Raw genomic sequence first — 19,886 nt, 5'->3', positions numbered from 1 at the left:
GTTTGGTCACATTAATAATTACAGATTGGTTCCAAAAATGATGAACTTGAGAGGAAGTTCAGTTAGTGACTACTTTTGAACAACTGCACATCTGGCAAATCACGGCATGAAGTGGGCGTGAATATCAGATTGTCACCTCAGGTCAAATTTTCTTTTTATATGTAAATATCACGAATCTCAATGTTGCCTCAGGGGGCTTTACTGTCCAGCACACAACACACTTTTATCTTTAGACCCACCCCACTGTCAACTTCAGAAAGAAATTGTCACATATGGATGGTGATAAGGGGTGTCAATTTTCCTATGTACTGAGAGTGTAAACAGTACCGTTCAGAAGTTTGGGGTCACTCAGGCAATTTCATGTTTTCCATGAAATCTGACACTTTTATTCATGTGCTAGCATAACTGCACAAGGGTTTTCTAATCATCAATGAGCCTTTAAACACCATTAGCTAACACAATGTAGCATTAGAACACAGGAGTGATGGTTGCTGGAAATGTTCCTCTGTACCCCTATGGAGATATTCCATTAAAAATCAGCTGTTTACAGATAGAATAGTCATTTAGCACATTAACTATGTCAACACTGGATTTCTGATTCATTTAATATTCATTGATAAAAACTGCTTTTCTTTCGAAAATAAGGACATTTCTGAGTGACCCCAAACTTTTACCGGTAGTGTATGAGTCAGTTCTTACACCTGAGAAGATTTGCCTTGTCATATTATCAGACTGATAATTTTGAGTTAATTTTGTTACATGCACCGTTAGACTGTAAAAGACTGCATACCTTCATATTGAGTTAAAGTAATGGTACATGGTCTGTATTTATATAGCGCTTTACAAGATAAGTCACATTCACACTGATGGCGGAAGCTGCCATGCAAGGCCCTAACCACGACCCATCAGGAGCAGTTAGGGGTTAGGTGTCTTGCTTAGGGACACCTAGACATGAGCATGACGGGTCGAGGATTGAACCGGCAACCCTCCGGTTGCAAGACGGCCACTCTACCCACTGAGCCATGCCGCCCCCAGTAATATTATCTCTGTTTGTTTATTTCTGCAGGCACTTTTCCATGGCAAGTTCATTGACACAGGCTTCTCTCTGCCTTTCTACAAACGCATGCTGAACAAGAAGCTAATACTCAAAGACCTGGAGTCCATTGATCCAGAGTTCTACAACTCACTCATATGGATCAGGTAATGCTTCATCTGTCTATTTGGCCTTCAATATTTACATGGGTTTTATATATAAATGTGGGAAATTCACACATTTTTTAGTCACATTATGTCAGGGTTTTCACTGCATTTTGCTCTACTTTACACATTAAATCTTTGATCAAAGATGTTTTATGTGCATACTTAATTGAATCATCTAGTAAGTTTTCCTCACTCGATGACTGGATTATCTGCTGTTCCCCTGACCTTAAAGAACTATTCTCAATGGGTGCTTTCAGAGCTAAATTGTCAATGCATTTTAAAGAAACTCTTGTGTAAGTGTGTACTTTTGGTCTGGTTTATTTACAAAGATATAATTGAGAACACAAAATTACGCTGAAAGGATCCACTTGAGAAGAACACTCACTGTTTATAGAATTTCCTGAGCTAGTTGTAAATGTCTAGAGAAGATAAATAAAGCCTCATCAGTTCACATAACTTTAAGTTTCCAAAAATAACTTCCTTTTCTATCAACTCTGTATGAACCTGAAACATATTTGAAGTGAAAGGCAGCAATGCATGCCAAGTTTCTTTTTCGTCTGAACTACAGGAAACAAACACTAGGTGTGGAAAAACGCCTGTAGACAAGACAAATCACTTTTATTTATGCAGTCCAAAATATATGTGGGGGTGTTTGCAATCTGTACAGAAACGCAGCCTCGATCTTTGGACCTCTGCTTTGGATAACTAAAAAAGGTAGAACTTAAGGAGAAGCATCAGAGGAGAATCTGTCTCCTAGCAGGAGCAAACACACTATGTATTTTATGGACAGCACCACCCTGAAGTTTGAACATGCCTGCCCATTCAAGCCTTCATTTTTACTCTTTTCTTTAGTGTAAAAAAAACCCTGAGATATTACAACTAAAATAACACATCTGGAATTATGTTTCACTTTGAATAAAAGTACACGTACAGTTCTAAAGACTGTATATCATGGCATGTTACTCTGGTGTCCAATCACTGAAACACGTGTCTTTGTCACAAAAAACAGTCATGCATGTTAGTTTGTTCATAGATATATCAGAGATCTTCTAGAAATATGACAAGATCTGCATACGTACATCAATCCTTTTATTTAGTTCAATGTCCCTTGGTCATTTTCACCCCAGTTAGCTGCTTATGGTTGCCATCCACACACTTCTGAAAAGTTTCTGGTCGTGTCATTGACAGCTTCTCCTAAATTTGTTGACTTTTGGATTGTCGTCTTGCTGAAGCACCCAACTGTGTACAAAACCCATCCTTCTCACTGATGATTTTAGGTTTAAATTGGCTCAGAGAAGTCAGCAGCTGCAGTTAATCATAATCAGCTGTGAGAAATTGAGGGGCCATGACACCAAGATACTGTAATTTGATTAGCACAACTGTCTACATCAACAAAACTGGTCATTCAAGCAGCTGTGTAGGTTTTTGAACCCAGCAGATTTGTGTGTGTCTGTGTGTCTGTGTGTGTGTGTTTTTAGAAGACCTGTGATAACTCTGTGAAGGAACCAAACTGCATGATTGTTTTTTGTGACAAAGGTGCATGTTTTTCAGTAATTTCATCACAGAAAATGAAGTCCCATATGAGTCACCGGAAGCACATACATGGTCTTTACAAGTATAAAGGCCATGCATGTTATGTGTATATGGCTCATTCCAGAATTGGACGAAATTTGAGTTTCAAAATGTTTGAAGAATAAACTTTCTCTTTTACAATTTTCTGCTACATATTTATGAATAATCTGTAGTAAACTGTGAAAGGCTTGATTGGCTCAGCTTACACATCAATGGTACCATTTTTATTCCATGTTTTATTGTTTGTTGTTCGCTAAACCTGCTCTAATCACAGTAACAGGGTTGCTAATGTTAGCTTTTTCTCAGCAGTAGAAGCTAGATATTTAGCTAGCTAATGTTCACACAATTACAGGACATCAATGAAAAAATAACACCAAAAAAGGAGATTTAAATTTTATTTGAACTGTTTTATTTGCAATTCAATTTGGTCGTCATGGGGGTGGGACGAGAGAAAAATGGTATTTTATTTTAGCCTAGCCATGCTAGACCCATGTTTCTGACGGCACAAGGGTCTAGGGCCGCTCGACAGGGAGGGAGGCGGGCTAAAAGGTTGTCTATCAAATCCCTCTGCAGCAATTGGGTAGGTATACAACCAATCAGCGCAACGAATAGGCTGACGTAGTTCCGAGAGCACCGGCGGATTGTGGCTAAGTCCCATTAGCTTCCCAACCAGCGGAGCCGCGGAGCCAACTGGTATATTAAGGATTTGCCATATCCCGTCGGCATAAGTCCAAATACATCTTTCTTCTCAATGAAACACTTCAGTGCCGTCCTTTGTTTATCTTTCAAGTTGAATTTTAGCTTCAAGTCTTTAAGGGCTGTGGCCAAAGCCGAGTCGAAAGATAACTGTTTATTGTGCGCCGGTTGTTTCTGTCAGAATCGTCACGCCTCTGTCGTCACTTCGTTACGCCCGCCTTCTGACTCTACACTTCATGGTGATTGGTCCGGCCAGTTTTAGGAGAATCCAGCCTCGAGCCTTATGGAGGGTAACTAGACCCACCCTGGCAGAGAATTAAATTTGTTGCCGTGGGTTGTCTAGCGCGGCTAGGCTAATTTTATTTGGTATTTTTAAAAATATTTTCAAACATTCTTTTCTCCTATTTTTGTTTAGATTCAGTCTCCGGACAAATACATTTTCACAGCAACTGCATTTTTTAGCATTTTGTACATGGATTATTTGAAATTTGATGGGCCGTAAAATGTCCTCCAATTCTGGAATGACTCGTATAGACTTTAGCTTTTAACTGTAGTTAATGAAAAGTATTCTGATTTCTTAAATTAGCCACTGTTTGCACAGTGTTGACAATATCATAACCAGCTTCATGAGGTTGTTGTCTAGTTTTGAGTTAAAAGATGGAGTTTTTTTTTCTTCTGAATGCAATCATGTATACAATCATGATGCCAAGTTAGTATTGGTATACAGCAGACAACCCTATTACACTAATAATATGATGGCAAGAATCTGACACCTAAAAGAAGCAGCAGCCCATCCCATGGTGCCTCAGATTAATTCCAACATCAGTGCTTTCCAGAGTTCAAGCATCAGACACATCTCAACACCAGGTGTTGGGAGCCTTCATTGTTGAATTATTAAAAAGAAACCATTACTGAGGTAAATCAATGCTATGAAGGGAAGTTCTTGGGCCAAGAAACACAAGGATGTGGCATTACTCCAGACTAAATCTATGCTTTGGTCCAAGTGTGTGATCTATAGTTGAAGCCTCGAGTATGCAAAAGGTGTCTTCTTTTGGGGAATGTGAAATTTAAAGTGTGTTTTGGTTTCTTTAATGCTAATCTTTCTGGAGTGCGGCACATTTACATATAATTCAACCTCTGTTACGTTTGATCCCTTGCCAAACGAGTTCACACAATGCAGTGTAAGCTTTTCAGAGGAAGGATTACCGCGTAAAAATGAAAGCAGCAGCGAGGACAAACAGGGATTACCACTGGGCATACATCAAAAGCACACAGCGGTAGTGTCTGTGTAATTACTCACTGCCAGAAGGAGGAGACAGAAATTCCGCACTGCAGGTTTAGATGTTATAAAGTACGTAGCTTTCATTAGTAAGGCAATCAAGTGAAGTGTTTAGACTGAGGATTTAGAGACGTTGGGACCTCAACAGCTCTGCACCACAGAGGAAAGAGAACAAGCTGCACATATGCACAGGAGGCAAATTAAGAATATTACATAGAGAGATGAGAAAAAAGATCCTGGACAGTGTTTGTAAATATCAAACTCTGCATTAATAAACCTACAGACAAAAACAAAGGCGTTAGAATATATTAGAATAATTACGATGTGACAGCAACATTTTCTACTCTCTCCTCAGGGACAACAACATCGAAGAATGCGGTCTGGAGATGTACTTCTCGGTAGACATGGAGATTTTGGGGAAGATCACGTCTCATGATCTCAAACCTGATGGAGCCAACGTCCTGGTGACCGAGGAGAACAAGGAGGAGTACATCAGGTCCAGCATTACCGCTGCTTTATCTTAACAGCAACAATGTGTACCATCTGAAGGTCATTTGAAGTAATTATTTGTTTGAGAATTATCGTGCTTATTTCTGCTGCTTGGCTTCCAGTCTCATGGCAGAGTGGAGGTTCTCCCGTGGGGTAGAAGGTCAGACGAAGGCTTTCCTGGACGGCTTCAACGAGGTGGTCCCACTTCAGTGGCTTCAGTACTTTGACGAGAAGGAGCTGGAGGTGAGCGACTCTTCTGACCTGTTTGGGGTGCTGCGGTGACTTCTTTTGTCACGTCTGCACTGCTTATATCAATTAATAATCATAATAAATAAGCTGCTGTTAATAATTTAATCAGTTAACCTTTGTGTCGTCCTGCAGGTCAAAATTGACTCGTTTTAAAGTTTAAAAATGTGGAAAAAAACAATATATTTTCACAGTGAAACTTCTGATGTTCACATTTTCAACACTTTTGGGAAATCTTTGAACATTTTTTGGTGGAAAAAAGAAATGTTAAAAAATGTTTCTTTAAGAACATTCACATAAAAATCAACCAAAATCCAGCGAAATTCGCTGGATTTTGGTTGATTTTTATGTAAATGTTCGTAAAGAAAATATTAGAAGTTTTACTGGTTTAAATGTAATCATTTTAGATTTTTTTTGGATTTGTTTTGGAAGATTTTTACAAATTTTTTTAACCCTAACCCTAAAATTTTTAAGGGAAATTTTAAAAGAATTACTGGAATTTTCTTCCTGACGATGTTGCAAATTTTCAGAAATTTGGGGGATTTTTTTGCTGAATTTTTGTATTTTTTTCAGACAAGGAAACAATATTTTTTGGTGCCCGTAAATGAGGACAGCAGGAGGATTAAGACTATATTAAACGATAAAGCAGAAGAATGAAGGACAATGTAGGTTGTACTAGTAGCTCCTGGCTGCTCCTCCAGGTGGAATCTGACTGTTGAACACTTTAGCGACCTGAAGAGGCAAACAGACCTTTGGTAGTTTCACGTTGGTGAACAGAGAGCATTGTGGGAGTTTAGCTAGTAGAGCGCTACCGTAGGAAAGTTCCCAATGATGCTTAAGTTCTCGCTTTGCTCAGTATTAGCATCCCTGTTTAATGGTAACTAATTCCCAACTCCACTCAACTTTTAACTCATTAACCATTCCTCTTCATTAAACTACACCGTAAAATAAATGAAATGATGTTGGTGTGTGTGTAAAAATGTTTGTGGTCTCTCTACCCTCCATTCTGCTTCTGTTTATTTGATCTGTGTTATTTCTTTACTTGTATGTGTATTTTTATCCAGGTGATGCTATGTGGCATGCAGGAGGTAGACCTGCAGGACTGGCAGAGAAACACGGTATACCGTCACTACACCAGGAACAGTAAACAAATCATCTGGTTCTGGCAGGTACAGACACACACACACACACACACACACACACACCCACACACCAGAGACACTTTTTCAATAGAGGCGAATGTGTTCCTGCGGCTTTATTTTGTGTTTCTGGGGTTTTGTGACACACAGCATTAAATTTAACAGATCACCTTCATTCATGTCACTCTCTTTCAGTTTTCATTAGAGGTTTGCCATATCAGTTTCTGTGGGATTATCTTATTTTACTGTTAAACTGGATGTAGACTAGACTAGGTGCCTCTTTCAGTCTGTCAAATAGCTGTAAAATGAGGACTTCATAAAGTAAACTAGTTCAGCAGAATAATCAGAAGTGTATGTATTTGATGCAGGAGTTGCAGACATGATTGAGCTGTCATAAATAGCATTTGGGTTTATTTCATTGTAACGTTGTTGTAATATTCTGTGCGTAACCTCTGCTGATCCAGCTGGTGAAAGAAGTGGACAATGAAGTGCGACTACGGCTCATGCAGTTTGTCACTGGAACCTGCAGGCTTCCTCTGGGCGGCTTCGCTGAACTCATGGGTCAGTTTCAGACATCCAAACACAAAGAGCAGAGAAATGTGGTCTTCATTCTCAGAGATACATAGAACCTGTTTACTGCACAATCAATCAGACACCAAGAGCTTTACAGTTTTCTCAACTCTTCTCTTCTTTCTCGTTGCAGGAAGTAACGGGCCCCAGAAGTTCTGCATCGAGAAGGTGGGGAAGGACACGTGGCTTCCTCGAAGCCACACGTGGTGAGTGCTCGAACTCTGATTTATTCCTCTCACAGAGAGTTTTACTCAGATGTTGTTGATTAAAAGTTGATTATTTGCCAAACAACAATCCAAGCAGTGAGAACTGGTCTGTAACAGAAGAGGCCCGAGAGTTGAACCCTGAGGAACTCCACATCATTTTGGTAGCTCACAAGTAGCAATGCAGCAGATGAGAAAAGTCACAGTTTGGATCGTAGCACGGCTTTTGAATCACTGATTGAAAAAAGGGGAGTGAAAGATAAATACTGCCAAGACAGTGACTGCTTTTAACGAGCCACATTCATGTGAACACAACTGCTTTGTATCTTGTTCCTTCAACTGTGTGTGGGGATTTAGGAAATTATTGAGGTATGTTTTCACTGCCATTTGTCTGTCTGTAACTAGGATTACTCAGAAACTACCAGGCTGAATTTCATGAAACTTAGTGGAGAACAATGGAATTTTGATACAGATCTGCATTACTATGTTTAAAATTGTAAGATAGGACATCGGCCGAGGCCAGGGAATGTTAAGACCGGCCTGTGGGATGTAAAAATTAGCTGTAAACTTTAAATAATTTGTAGTTGTTTTGATCATTTAGTAAAATACTATATTGTTCAGTTCCAGATATCTGTGACTAAATGTTTTGTGCTTTTGCAGACACTCTGTGATCTATAAGTTCTAATGTGTAAGTGATAAACTGAGGAATAATGTTGTTGAAATTGAACTTATTTTTCTTTCAAAAATCACATTCTTCATAATGTTTTATAAAAACATTATTATTATCTCTGATTTTACTGGTCCGGTCCATTTGAGATCAAATTGGTCTGTATGTGGCCCCTGAACTAAAAAGAGTTTGACACCCCAAAACGTTTACAAAGCGTTTGTGTAATGTGATATATTGAACATTTGACTGCAATACTCTGAGGATGTGGTTTATAGAACGTTCTTCATGACACATTCCCACAACGTTTCCATTATTTACATTATAACAAGGAAAGTTGTCACTGCTACATTTAAAAAACATTTCAGAATGTCTATACAGATCTTTATTTTTCTGTGAACCAAATCAATTTGGAAACTGACAAACTTATTGAAGCTGACTTTCTACAACTTTACAAAACTGCCTCAGAATGTCTTTAGAATAAAAAAACTTCTGTGTTCATCATGACTGGAAGCCATCAAAGCTGCTGTTCAGGAAATATGTTCAGTTGTTGAAAAATGTTTCAGTCTGAGCTTCTAATTGTTCCTGAGTGTGGACTGTGTTGACTGTAGCAGTACAAACCTTCATAGTGATCCTTGTTCCTCCTTCTTTATCTTTTCAGTTTTAACCGTCTGGACTTGCCTCCCTACAAAAGTTTTGAGCAGCTAAAAGAGAAGCTGCTCTTTGCCATCGAGGAAACAGAAGGATTTGGCCAAGAATAGAGGGAGGAGTCCTCTCGTATCTCCCTCCCTCCCCCATCGCTGTTTATTCAGCCAAGAAAAACAAAACAAAAAAAATTGCACAAGATAACCACCAATGTATATAAGCTATTTTGTCATTTAAAACCAAATTTCTCATTTGCAGCATCATTTTTGCCGCAATCCTGTCCCCCAGCCCTTAAATATTAAATGAACCCTGTCATGAAATATGCAAGCATTTCAGCATTTTGCTCCTGTTTAAAAACAGAAATCATTGATTTTTTTTTGTTATTATTATTTCCTTCCCGCTGCTGACCGGCTTTTTAAAAGAGACAAAATGTTTTCGAGAGGTTTTATAGTTGAAGCGCAATCTTCTTTTGAAGCTCTAGTTCTATAGAGCTTTTAAAAGGCAAACGTAGAAGAGTATTGGAGTCTGGTGCCTGAAATTCTGTTTCCTGTCGGACACATAGTCATTTTGCAATTTTTGCATGCTGCCTGTGAAGAAGAGAAAACTGCTGTGACCACCCCTCCACCACTAGCACAGCGCTCAGACACGTCGGCATGGACGGCTTCTCAGCATCGCCGTCGTCTAAACGGCACAGCGTTCACGTCGGACTGAAGCACAGAACAACACTCTCAGCTGCAGTTTTCCCTCAATAAGATTCTGGACACCAGCCCAGAGAAAGAAGCAGCACTGGATCCTCGTGATTGGAAACAGGCTGGTGGAAGTGCATCAGAAACTAATAGGCTCAAGGAAAGTGTTCTTAATTGTTCTGAAAGAGTGAACTGTGATTGTGTGGAAGTTCACCGTTTTAAGGCTTCTAGCTTAGCTTCAGCCTGCTGGCACACTGTGAAGAGAGAAGGGCTTTTGTTGGTGAAACACGAGGATGACACACCCACAACTCCCACTGAAACATTTAGAGAAGAGACGCAGCGAAAAAATAATAATTCTGTGGCTCACACATTTGTGCGCTTAGCTGACTTTCTTTTGCCTGTTTGACTTTATGAGCTCGGACTGTAAAATGCCTCCAGTCCAGTGAGGCCTCCAGAGAGCACTAGGTGTGATTATTCAAAAGATAACATTTCCTTCAGCCCCTCGCCAAATTCCTAGATCCTTCTTATTAAGTCTTCTTTGGTCACTGTGTGTTGTAATGAAGTTCAAGGACACAAAAGGTGTGCAAAAGGTATTCAAATTCATGTCTAGAAAGACTTGATTACAAATGTTACACACAGGTAAACACAGTGGAAAGCAGACATTTAACCCTCCTGTTGTCCTCATTTACGGCACCAAAAAATATTGTTTCCTTGTCTGAAAAAAATACGAAAATTCAGCAAAAAAATTCCCCACATTTCTGAAAATTTGCAAAACCTTAAAATCCAATAATTTTGTAAAAGTTTTATTTTTTAAAAAAAGAGTTATTACACACATTTTCTTTAAGAACATTCACATAAAAATCAACCAAAATCCAGCGAAATTCGCTGGATTTTGGTTGATTTTTATGTGAATGTTCTTAAGAAAACATTAACATTTCTTCTTTTTTTGCACCAAAAAAATGTTCAAAGATTTCCCAAAAATGTTGAAAATGTGGACATTCATTTCACAGTGAAAATACATTGCTTTTTTTTCCACATTTTCAAACTAAAATAGGTCAATTTAGACGCGCAGGACGACACGAGGGTTAAAAAAAATGACCTTCAAGACCACAGTGCTGAGTTCGTCCTACACGTTAATGGATGAACCGCATTCTTCATTTAAACTGAGCTGAAGTAGCCTTTGTGTAAAAATCAGCGAATGAAATAACGTGGAAACTTTCCTGGGAAACCAACACAGCAAAACACACTGAAGATGTTACACGCTGCTACACGCTACCAGTCTGAAGTTTGGACACACCTTCTCATTCAGTGGTTTTTATTTAACCCTCCTGTTGTCCTCATTTACGGGCACCAAAAAATATTGTTTCCTTGTCTGAAAAAAATTCTGCATATTTCTGAAAAATTGCAAAACCTTCAGGAAGAAAATTCCTTAAAAGTTTCCCTGAAAAGTTTTATTTAAAAAAATCCCCCAAATGTGGCAAGAAAATTCTTGTAAATATTTTCCAAAAAAAAAAAAGAGTAAAAATATTCCCAAAAAATCCTAAAAATATCTAAAGTGGTTGCATATATATCAGTAAAACTATTTTCTTTAAGAACATTCACAAAAAAAATCTACCAAAATCCAGCGAAATTTGTTGATTTTTTTTGTGAATGTTCCTAAGAAACATTTTTAGCATTTCTTTCTTTCCACCAAAAAATGTTCAAAGATTTCCCAAAAATGTTGAAAATGTGGACATCAGAAGTTTCACTGTGAAAATATATTTTTTTTCCACATTTTCAAACTTTAACACTGGTCAGTTTTGACCCGCAGGACGACACGAGGGTTCATTGTTTTATACATTGGCGATTAATATGGAAACTATAAAAGAATACATATTTAATTATGTCGTAAACAAAAAAGTGTTCATCTTCAGTATTAATCTACAATGTAGAAAATAATACAAATAGATAAAAAGCACTGAGTGAGAGCTTCTGACTGGTAGTGTATGTTCTGTTTTCAGTTTTGTTTCCTTTAAATGCCCGTCATTTTACGGTGTCACATCCGTTGTTTGTTCGTGACGACTCTGGTGCTTATTCTTTCAGTCAGTGGTTTAAATGCAGGACAAAGAAAAAGCTCTGGCAGTGGCAGGCCGTTCTCCTCGTTTTCTCTGGCATTGTGGGATTAGTTTCATTTTTTTCGACCACTGCAGACAGCAGCGAGCTGCTTTAGACTTTGTCTCGGAGGAGCTTGTGATTCGTGGAGTTACCAGTCGTGTACATAACATGTATTCAGCTGTCTGAAGAGCCGGGAGGAGCGACGACAGTGAAGAGAAACATTTACTATAGCAAAAGGAGCCGCCTTTTGAGAGACGTCAAAACCGCATAACTTTGTGCTTCCTTTTGAACAGAAACCTGTAATCAAAGAAAATCAACTGTGTATGTGAATATTCATTGTATAAAGATAATGATGGTAAATGAAGTACTTAAATATTATAATTAATTACACAGAGCCGCCGCTCCATTGAGGAAATCTGTGATGCCTTTGTTCTTATCAGAAATAGATGGGTCGTATCAGGGTGCCTTCCTCGCAGCCGGTAGCTACATCAACAATCACCTGGATAGTTCCAGAAAACAGCTCGTTGATGATACCGTCCATCAGCTCAGCACGCATTAATGCAGCGGGAGGGTGACTGCGGGTTAGGCCTCCTGAAACGCACCCAGACTGTAACATATCGCGTGTAGATACACACTGTAAACACCAACTACACTGTACAGAATGCCCCTTTACTGGAGACGATGTGTATAGAAGATTCATTTTTAATCTGCTTTCACCCATTTTAAATGGAGAGAGATGGATTTATGAGATACAAATAAAGAAGTGAATAAACCCCCTTACTGGCCATGTGTTCTTACTTCAAACTCTGTTATTTTAGAAAAAGAAAACTACATTCTTTGGGCTTATTGTTTTGTTGTGATTGGATTCTTGCCTTTGGAAGGAAACGCATATAATAAATGTATGTGAACAGCTGCTCTGGATTCATTTTAGTACAGTTTGTCAAGGACCAATGCCAGAAGTAACATTATATCTGATAGCTAGCAAACACCTGAACTACTCTCCTCAGTGCTGAACATTAATCATCAGCCTAGTTTTGTAACCTTCACACTGTATTTTAGGAATATATGGATGTAGCCAAAGTTTAGCATGTGACTCTGCATTTTTGATTTCATAAACAAATGTGGCATTTTTTATCTGCATTCCAGTTGAAACAGTTAAGATAGACTTTATTGATCTCACAAAGGAGAAATTTACCGTTACAGGGCTCTTAGAAACAAAAAACAGAGGAGTGCAAAAGTCACGAAAGTGCAAGAACAAGATAATAAATATTGCAGTTCAGTGAAGGCGTACAGTTGAAAAGATTCTCATTGGGTTTGAAAAACCAGCTGCTTTTGCTTTAACTGTTGCTGTAATGATAAAGCTTGGTGAGGGAATTTCTACATTAAAACGTGATGAATCTTTTACAAAATGTAACTTCCCCCTTGCTTCACTGTTCCAAATTTCTCTAAATCCAGTGTCTTTTCACATAAATAAAAGCCTTTGAATGTAAACAGACATGGTGACTAATCATGCACAGTAGAGGCAGATCTATTAGTGTTTGGAAATCGATCCAGTGGGTTTCAAATAAAGCAATCAGGATATAACTTAAGTGTAGACGTCCAGCCAGCTATTTTTAACACTTTGCAGTCAATGACAGCCTGACGTCTACAACCCAGTCTGTTGAGTACTGTCCTGTCACTTTTGCAGCCTTTGACACAATTGTATTTTCCGCTTATTGTTTGTGATTTATGTGACTATACTATATGAATTTCTCATTTTATTATCTAACAAGCAGCACCCTCAGAAGAAAGCCTGCAAACAATCACAATCTAATAATGGTATGCGCTGATTGTATATTCAGTAAAAATATACTGACAGTCAATAGAAACTTTGAGGTAGAAATGTACGCAGAATTCTACTTGTAGAGGGGTTGTAATTATTCATTGTGGATTTACTGATGATCTAGTGCCCTGGTAGTTGAGATAATGATGAGTTGTCATTTTGTCATGATTCATTGCACATGGGTTGGTCACTTTGCAAAAGTGAACCAAATACACACCAAGCAATACTCAGTGAGTATCTGCACAATTTGAGAATGGGTTTTGAAGGCCTATATAAAGGCCCAAAAAAGGCCACCACTGTTAGTCCAGTGAACAGCATCATGCCGCGTCTATCACATGAACAACGTCTCCGGGCACTGGGTATGGTGGAGGCCGGTTTGAGCTACAGTGATGTAGCCAGGCGTATGGGCTGTTCCCAACCCACAATCAGAAGCCTGGTCCAAAGCATGCGCCGACGGATTGCTGCCTGCATCGAAGCAAATGGAGGCCATACTCGGTATTGACTGTTGTGACTTTGTGTTTGGCAGGTGCCGTTTTCTTTTGTGAGATTCTTTATTTTGAAATCATTCTTGAAACTTTAGATTTTTGTTTCTGTATGCCAATATGCTAAACAAATGATTCATATGAAGAAAATCCAGTTTTGGGCTTCAAAATAAAAATTATGTTGAAAAACATGGTCTCAAAGTTTCTATTGACTGTCAGTGTACATTCTTGTGCAAGTTAATTCCTCTAAATAGCAAAGGATAATAGGAAATATATGCTCACTACTGTCATTCTTTTACACTATAAATCCACTTAGAGTCATAAACCTGCCCAGGAAAAGCTGCCAAAGGCATGGGAGGTTTGTGAGAAAATTATATGTAGACAACAAAAGAATCTCTCACAAAAATAACAGTTAAATGTTAACCTTTGAAACATGGTGTTTTTCTATAGATTTGTCTTTTTCAGATTTTACTTTTTCCAGTGTCAAACTGTCAGCTTTATTGTGACACAGCTTTATTGTGTTATAATTTGTTGTGAACAATCACCTGTCCTACATGTGATATGATGCTTGAAACGTTACCCAAAATGCACTTTTTACAGTTTATTAAAAAGCATTAAACTAATGCAGTTTTCTACTGAACATATAATAAATCCCATGATGTTGATACTCCAAGTTAGAGAAAAAAATCTTGTTTTGCTTTAGATTGTGACATCTGGAGGGTAATCTTTATTTATTGGTCTATTTAGCAGAGTAAAATATTAATGCAATATTTTGTGATCACATTTGAGATTGGACTGGAAATATTGTCCTGGTGTCAGATGATCTAATTAGAGGATCTGCTGGTAGTTTTTCATTCTGCTTTTAATTTATTGCAACTCAGATCATTTGTTCAGTACAAACCTTTGGACACTAATTAGAATTTTACGTGTATTTATAGCTATTTTCATAACTTTTTTGCAAGTTAACAGTACTTTTATTTAGTGTAATTGGACACCATAGATGTCACATTTAAATGTATTACTTCCCAGCTCACATTTTAATATGTATTTGTGGAACATGAAATGTATAATTTCCTGCAGCAAAATAAACTCTCAAAATTAAGTCATTTGCATACTAACTACTGTATGGGGACTAGTTTGGTGCAGCAACATCGATGCTTTGGGGAGTTTTCACAAAAAACATTCTTGAATATTCTGGAATAGGAAGATACAAATATAAATAAGTAATAAAATAAAGATAGAATACGCCAACATGGTGATTAAAAATATTCTATCAGACTGTTTGGGGGGAATGTCCCCTCAATACAACTTCACTTTAAACTACCAATCATGAAACAAAGGCGCCACCTAGTGATGAAAATAGACAATTGTTTGTGTGTAAAAACTCACACAGTACAACCGTTTGGACATCCTCTTTGAATGTTATGCTGCTTATTTTTCTGTTTTCAACACGACCCTTGAATTAAACATCAACAAAGATGTGTGCTGATGTTTGAAAACAGAATGATATCTGAATGCATCCACACAGACTCACACATGCTGTCCTCATTCACAGAGACTCACATATGTGGATGCATAGCGATAAGTAGGGTGATATCAGGTAAATTGGGCCATCAGGTAAAATGGGCCATTTAAGCTTTGGATGTCATAGCCCCTCTGATTTTTAGAGCCAATGACAGCAAATGGTCTCAAATGTTTGCCACAACTGTACTTAACATGAAACAACAGATTTTATTGGTCTGTGGTTGTTTTTGTGGGCGGAAATAAGATTCAAATCCACACTGCAATTTAAGCGATTTACCAAAAAGTGGCCCATTTTAGCTGATATCACCTACAGGACAAAACCGATCATCCAGGTCATGGTAATCTAAAGTATGATTACAGTAAAATGCAGACCTGATGAAGCCGTTTGGATGAGAGGTGAAATGTCTTCAAGAACCAAAAATCATGCCAAACCAGCAGCGTTGCCAGACAGATTTCACTGGGGCACGTGCCCCAGTAAAAATTTCACCAATAAAAAATAAAAATCACTTCGGAGTTTTAAGTCTCCATAGCATAGACTACAGCGCACATACTACTGTATTCACTCAACTCAAACAATGTGCACATGGCTAATTAAAATGGTAATTTATTCACGTGTAGCGACTTCAGCTGATCAGCTGAGTCGAGAGAGAGAGAGAGAGAGAGAGAGAGAGAGAGAGAGAGAGAGAGAGAGAGGACGGGGGGGCGATGAGAATCACTGCGTGAGGTCGGTAACGTTTGCCGACAACTTGTTAAATATATTTTTTTGATTTTGGTTTGACTCGAACTGTAACTCCTAGATGGATATCAGAAAGTTATTCGCCCGCAGCAGGGATAAAGCAGCCAGGAATGAGAGAGGTAAGTGAAGTCCGAGCTAGCTCGGCAACATAAGTCTGTCTTAAGTTAATGCTAAGTTAGCTAACGTTATTCACAACGCCTCTCACCCCCTCCACCACACTAAAGGAGCTTTGAGCAGCTCCTTCAGTAGCAGACTGACTAACTATCTAACTAACTAACTAACTACTGCCGCCACCATCAAGGAGGGAGCACTACCACAGGTCATTCATACCTGCTGCTGTCAGACTGTTTAACAGCAGCAGTTCAAGGTCTTTTCCTGTATATATATCACCTGTAAGTAATAGTGGGAGAGCCTTCAAATCACAGACATGCAATGTGTTTTCAGCTTGCTGGATCAAGTCATGTTCCCAACCTTGACACAGGTCATTCAGATAGCTCTGACCATCTCAGTGTCCAGCTGCACTTGTGAACGGACGTTCAGTGTGCTGAGACGGCTCCACACTTGGCTGAGAAGCACAATGGGGCAGGATAGGCTTCACCATCTTGCCATCATGTCAGTGGAGAGTGAGGAACTTTCCAAGTTAAGCCACAGCCGAATGATTGACCACTTTGCAAAAATGAAAACAAGATGTTACAGTTTACTCCCCAAAAAATGATTGCCTGAAGTGACACACAACAGTTCATTTATTCTTCTACTATGGAAATAAAAGAACCCAGAGATTTTGGGGTGCTTTATTTTCTTTTATTTTTTTTACATTTGTAAATGTTCAATTTGCAGATGTTTACTGAAATAAATATTTCAAAAAGATTCATTGCTCTTCCTCTTTGCATTTATCAGTAATGGTTTAGAAGTCGAGAGTAAAGTGCACAAGTAGGCCAAATGCATTACCGCAGTACATTTTAGATGGTTAATCAAAGATCTAGACAACAACATAGTCTGATATTATTGAATAGTTTAAAGAACTATTTAGGTTTTTTTATGTGAATAAGTGCTGAATATGTTATTTTTCTCGCACTCTCATGAATGCTTTGTGCCCCAGGTGTGCCCCAGTACAGTATTAGGTCTGGTTACGCCCCTGTGCCAAACATCTCCAAAACCTCTCCACAATGACTAAAATATAGCTTTTACTGTTCCAAGAAATATATATTTTATATTTCACTGACATTTACACAAATACATTTACTAGAATGATCAACTACAACATGAGGGAGTTTCAGTTTGGAACAGAAAATAGAGGTGGAGAAAGATGATCTGTTCAAATAAAATGTGCACAGTCACTTCAACAAGATTGAAGGAGGCAAGAATCTTTTATTCTGGAGTGCACACATGATGCGGAATAAAATGTTTACAGTTAAAAGATATTTTAGAACCATATGATGATTACATTCTATTTATCTGAAGGAACATTTTTTTTAAATCTAATTTTCTCCCTACTTCGTTTGATGGCGACAGAAATTGTCCACAAGAGAGCAGAACAAATGCAAATGTGAGACGTTACGTTAAAGTTACCATCATCACAACAACACAGCCGGGACAGGCTACCAGCTTCTACTAGAATCATGTTGGAGTAATGAGATTTGTTTCAAAACTGTGACAATAAATCAGCATTTACACACGTGGACAAAATTGTTGGTACCCCTCAGTTAAAGAAGGAAAAACCCACAATTCTCACTGAAATCACTTGAAACTCACAAAAGTAACAATAAATAAAAATTTATTGAAAATTAAATAATCAAAATCAGCCATCACTTTTGAATTGTTGATCAACATAATTATTTAAAAAAAACAAACTAATGAAATAGGGCTGGACAAAAATGATGGTACCCGTAACTTAATATTTTGTTGCACAACCTTTTGAGGCAATCACTGCAATTAAACGATTTCTGTATTTGTCAATGAGCGTTCTGCAGCTGTCAACAGGTATTTTGGCCCACTCCTCATGAGCAAACAGCTCCAGTTGTCTCAGGTTTGATGGGTGTCTTCTCCAAATGGCATGTTTCAGCTCCTTCCACATATGTTCAATGGGATTCAGATCTGGGCTCATAGAAGGCCACTTTAGAATAGTCCAACGCTTTTCTCTCAGCCATTCTTGGGTGTTTTTGGCTGTGTGTTTTGGATCGTTGTCCTGTTGGAAGACCCATGACCTGCGACTGAGACCAAGCTTTCTGACACTAGGCAGCACATTTCTCTCCAGAATGCCTTGATAGTCTTCAGATTTCATCGTACCTTGCACACTTTCAAGACACCCTGTGCCAGATGCAGCAAAGCAGCCCCAAAACATTACTGAGCCTCCTCCATGTTTCACCGTAGGGACAGTGTTCTTTTCTTCGTATGCTTGCTTTTTGAGTCTATGAACATAGAGTTGATGTGCCTTACCAAAAAGCTCCAGTTTGGTCTCATCTGTCCAAAGGACATTCTCCCAGAAGCTTTGTGGCTTGTCAACATGCATTTTTGCAAATTCCAGTCTGGCTTTTTTATGAGTTTTTTTCAGCAGTGGTGTCCTCCTTGGTCGTCTCCCATGAAGTCCACTTTGGCTCAAACAACGACGAATGGTGCGATCTGACACTGATGTACCTTGGCCTTGGAGTTCACCTTTAATTTCTTTGGAGGTTGCTCTGGGCTCTTTGGATACAATTCCAACGATCCGTCTCTTCAATTTGTCATCAGTTTTCCTCTTGCGGCCACGTCCAGGGAGGTTGGCTACTGTCCCGTGGGTCTTGAACTTCTGAATAATATGAGCCACTGTTGTCACAGGAACTTCAAGCTGTTTAGAGATGGTCTTATAGCCTTTACCTTCAAGATGTTTGTCTATAATTTTTTTTCGGATGTCCTGGGACAATTCTCTCCTTCGCTTTCTGTTGTCCATGTTCAGTGTGGTACACACCTTTTCACCAAACAGCAGGGTGACTACTTGTCTCCCTTTAAATAGGCAGACTGACTGATTATGAGTTTGGAAACACCTGTGATGTCAATTAAATGACACACCTGAGTTAATCATGTCACTCTGGTCAAATAGTTTTCAATCTTTTATAGAGGTACCATCATTTTTGTCCAGGCCTGTTTCATTAGTTTGTTTTTTTAAATAATTATGTTAATCAACAATTCAAAAGTAATGGCTGTTTTTGATTATTTAATTTTCAATAAATTTTTATTTATTGTTACTTTTGTGAGTTTCAAGTGATTTCAGTGAGAATTGTGGGTTTTTCCTTCTTTAACTGAGGGGTACCAACAATTTTGTCCACGTGTGTAATCTAAAATGTAGCACAGTGTGCACTTTGCACAATTTGCTTGTTTTGGATGATATTGAGGTCACTATAATAGGCGATTTTATAATCTTTAAAAAGCTTTAGGGCCTGGAATTTTTTGAAATTGTGTTCATTTTTCCTGGGGTCAAATTTATCACCAACATAATACATGCTACTAGTCTTGGTATCAGAAATTGTTTTCTTTCCAAATGTCATAGATAACTCAAATATGTACTTTGAAATAGTATAAAGCCATTAGAACACCAAAAAGAGATATCTCTTTCCAATTTTAGGTCAGTCAGTCAGATTTTATTGTGATCTGCAAACTTCTCCATGGTTGAGTAACAGACATCCTGGATGTATGAGGGCAGTGGGTGGGGGTTGTTTTATTGAAAGAGCTATTTAGGTAGTCAACAAATAGACATAAGGTATCTGACACATAAACTTGGGGGAAAATTTTAGCTACAATGATTTTTTCAAACTGATCCCAAGGATAAAAGATATTAGTAAATTTGAAGGTAATAGGGGGCTTCA

General features: G+C 38.4%; 1 protein-coding gene across 3 annotated transcripts in view; it reads left to right on the top strand.

Annotated features, from left to right (window-relative positions):
• LOC110965042 (NEDD4-like E3 ubiquitin-protein ligase WWP1) overlaps window positions 1-12,259 on the top strand; it is a 44,596-nt gene extending 32,337 nt beyond the window's left edge. For all 3 annotated transcript variants that reach the window (XM_022213951.2, XM_051940311.1, XM_022213952.2), the window contains exons 19-25: window positions 1,067-1,200; window positions 5,103-5,243; window positions 5,359-5,479; window positions 6,547-6,651; window positions 7,086-7,182; window positions 7,325-7,397; window positions 8,720-12,259. In XM_022213951.2, coding sequence (XP_022069643.1) covers window positions 1,067-1,200; window positions 5,103-5,243; window positions 5,359-5,479; window positions 6,547-6,651; window positions 7,086-7,182; window positions 7,325-7,397; window positions 8,720-8,819 — 771 coding nt within the window. In that variant the 3' untranslated portion in view covers window positions 8,820-12,259. The remainder of the gene's footprint in view (window positions 1-1,066; window positions 1,201-5,102; window positions 5,244-5,358; window positions 5,480-6,546; window positions 6,652-7,085; window positions 7,183-7,324; window positions 7,398-8,719) is intronic.
• Window positions 12,260-19,886: the final 7,627 nt, after the last annotated feature.

The sequence above is a fragment of the Acanthochromis polyacanthus genome, chromosome 20 (genome assembly GCF_021347895.1).
Source record: "Acanthochromis polyacanthus isolate Apoly-LR-REF ecotype Palm Island chromosome 20, KAUST_Apoly_ChrSc, whole genome shotgun sequence".
In the NCBI taxonomy this organism is placed as follows: domain Eukaryota; kingdom Metazoa; phylum Chordata; class Actinopteri; family Pomacentridae; genus Acanthochromis; species Acanthochromis polyacanthus.
This window is presented reverse-complemented; position numbering and strand designations above follow the sequence as displayed.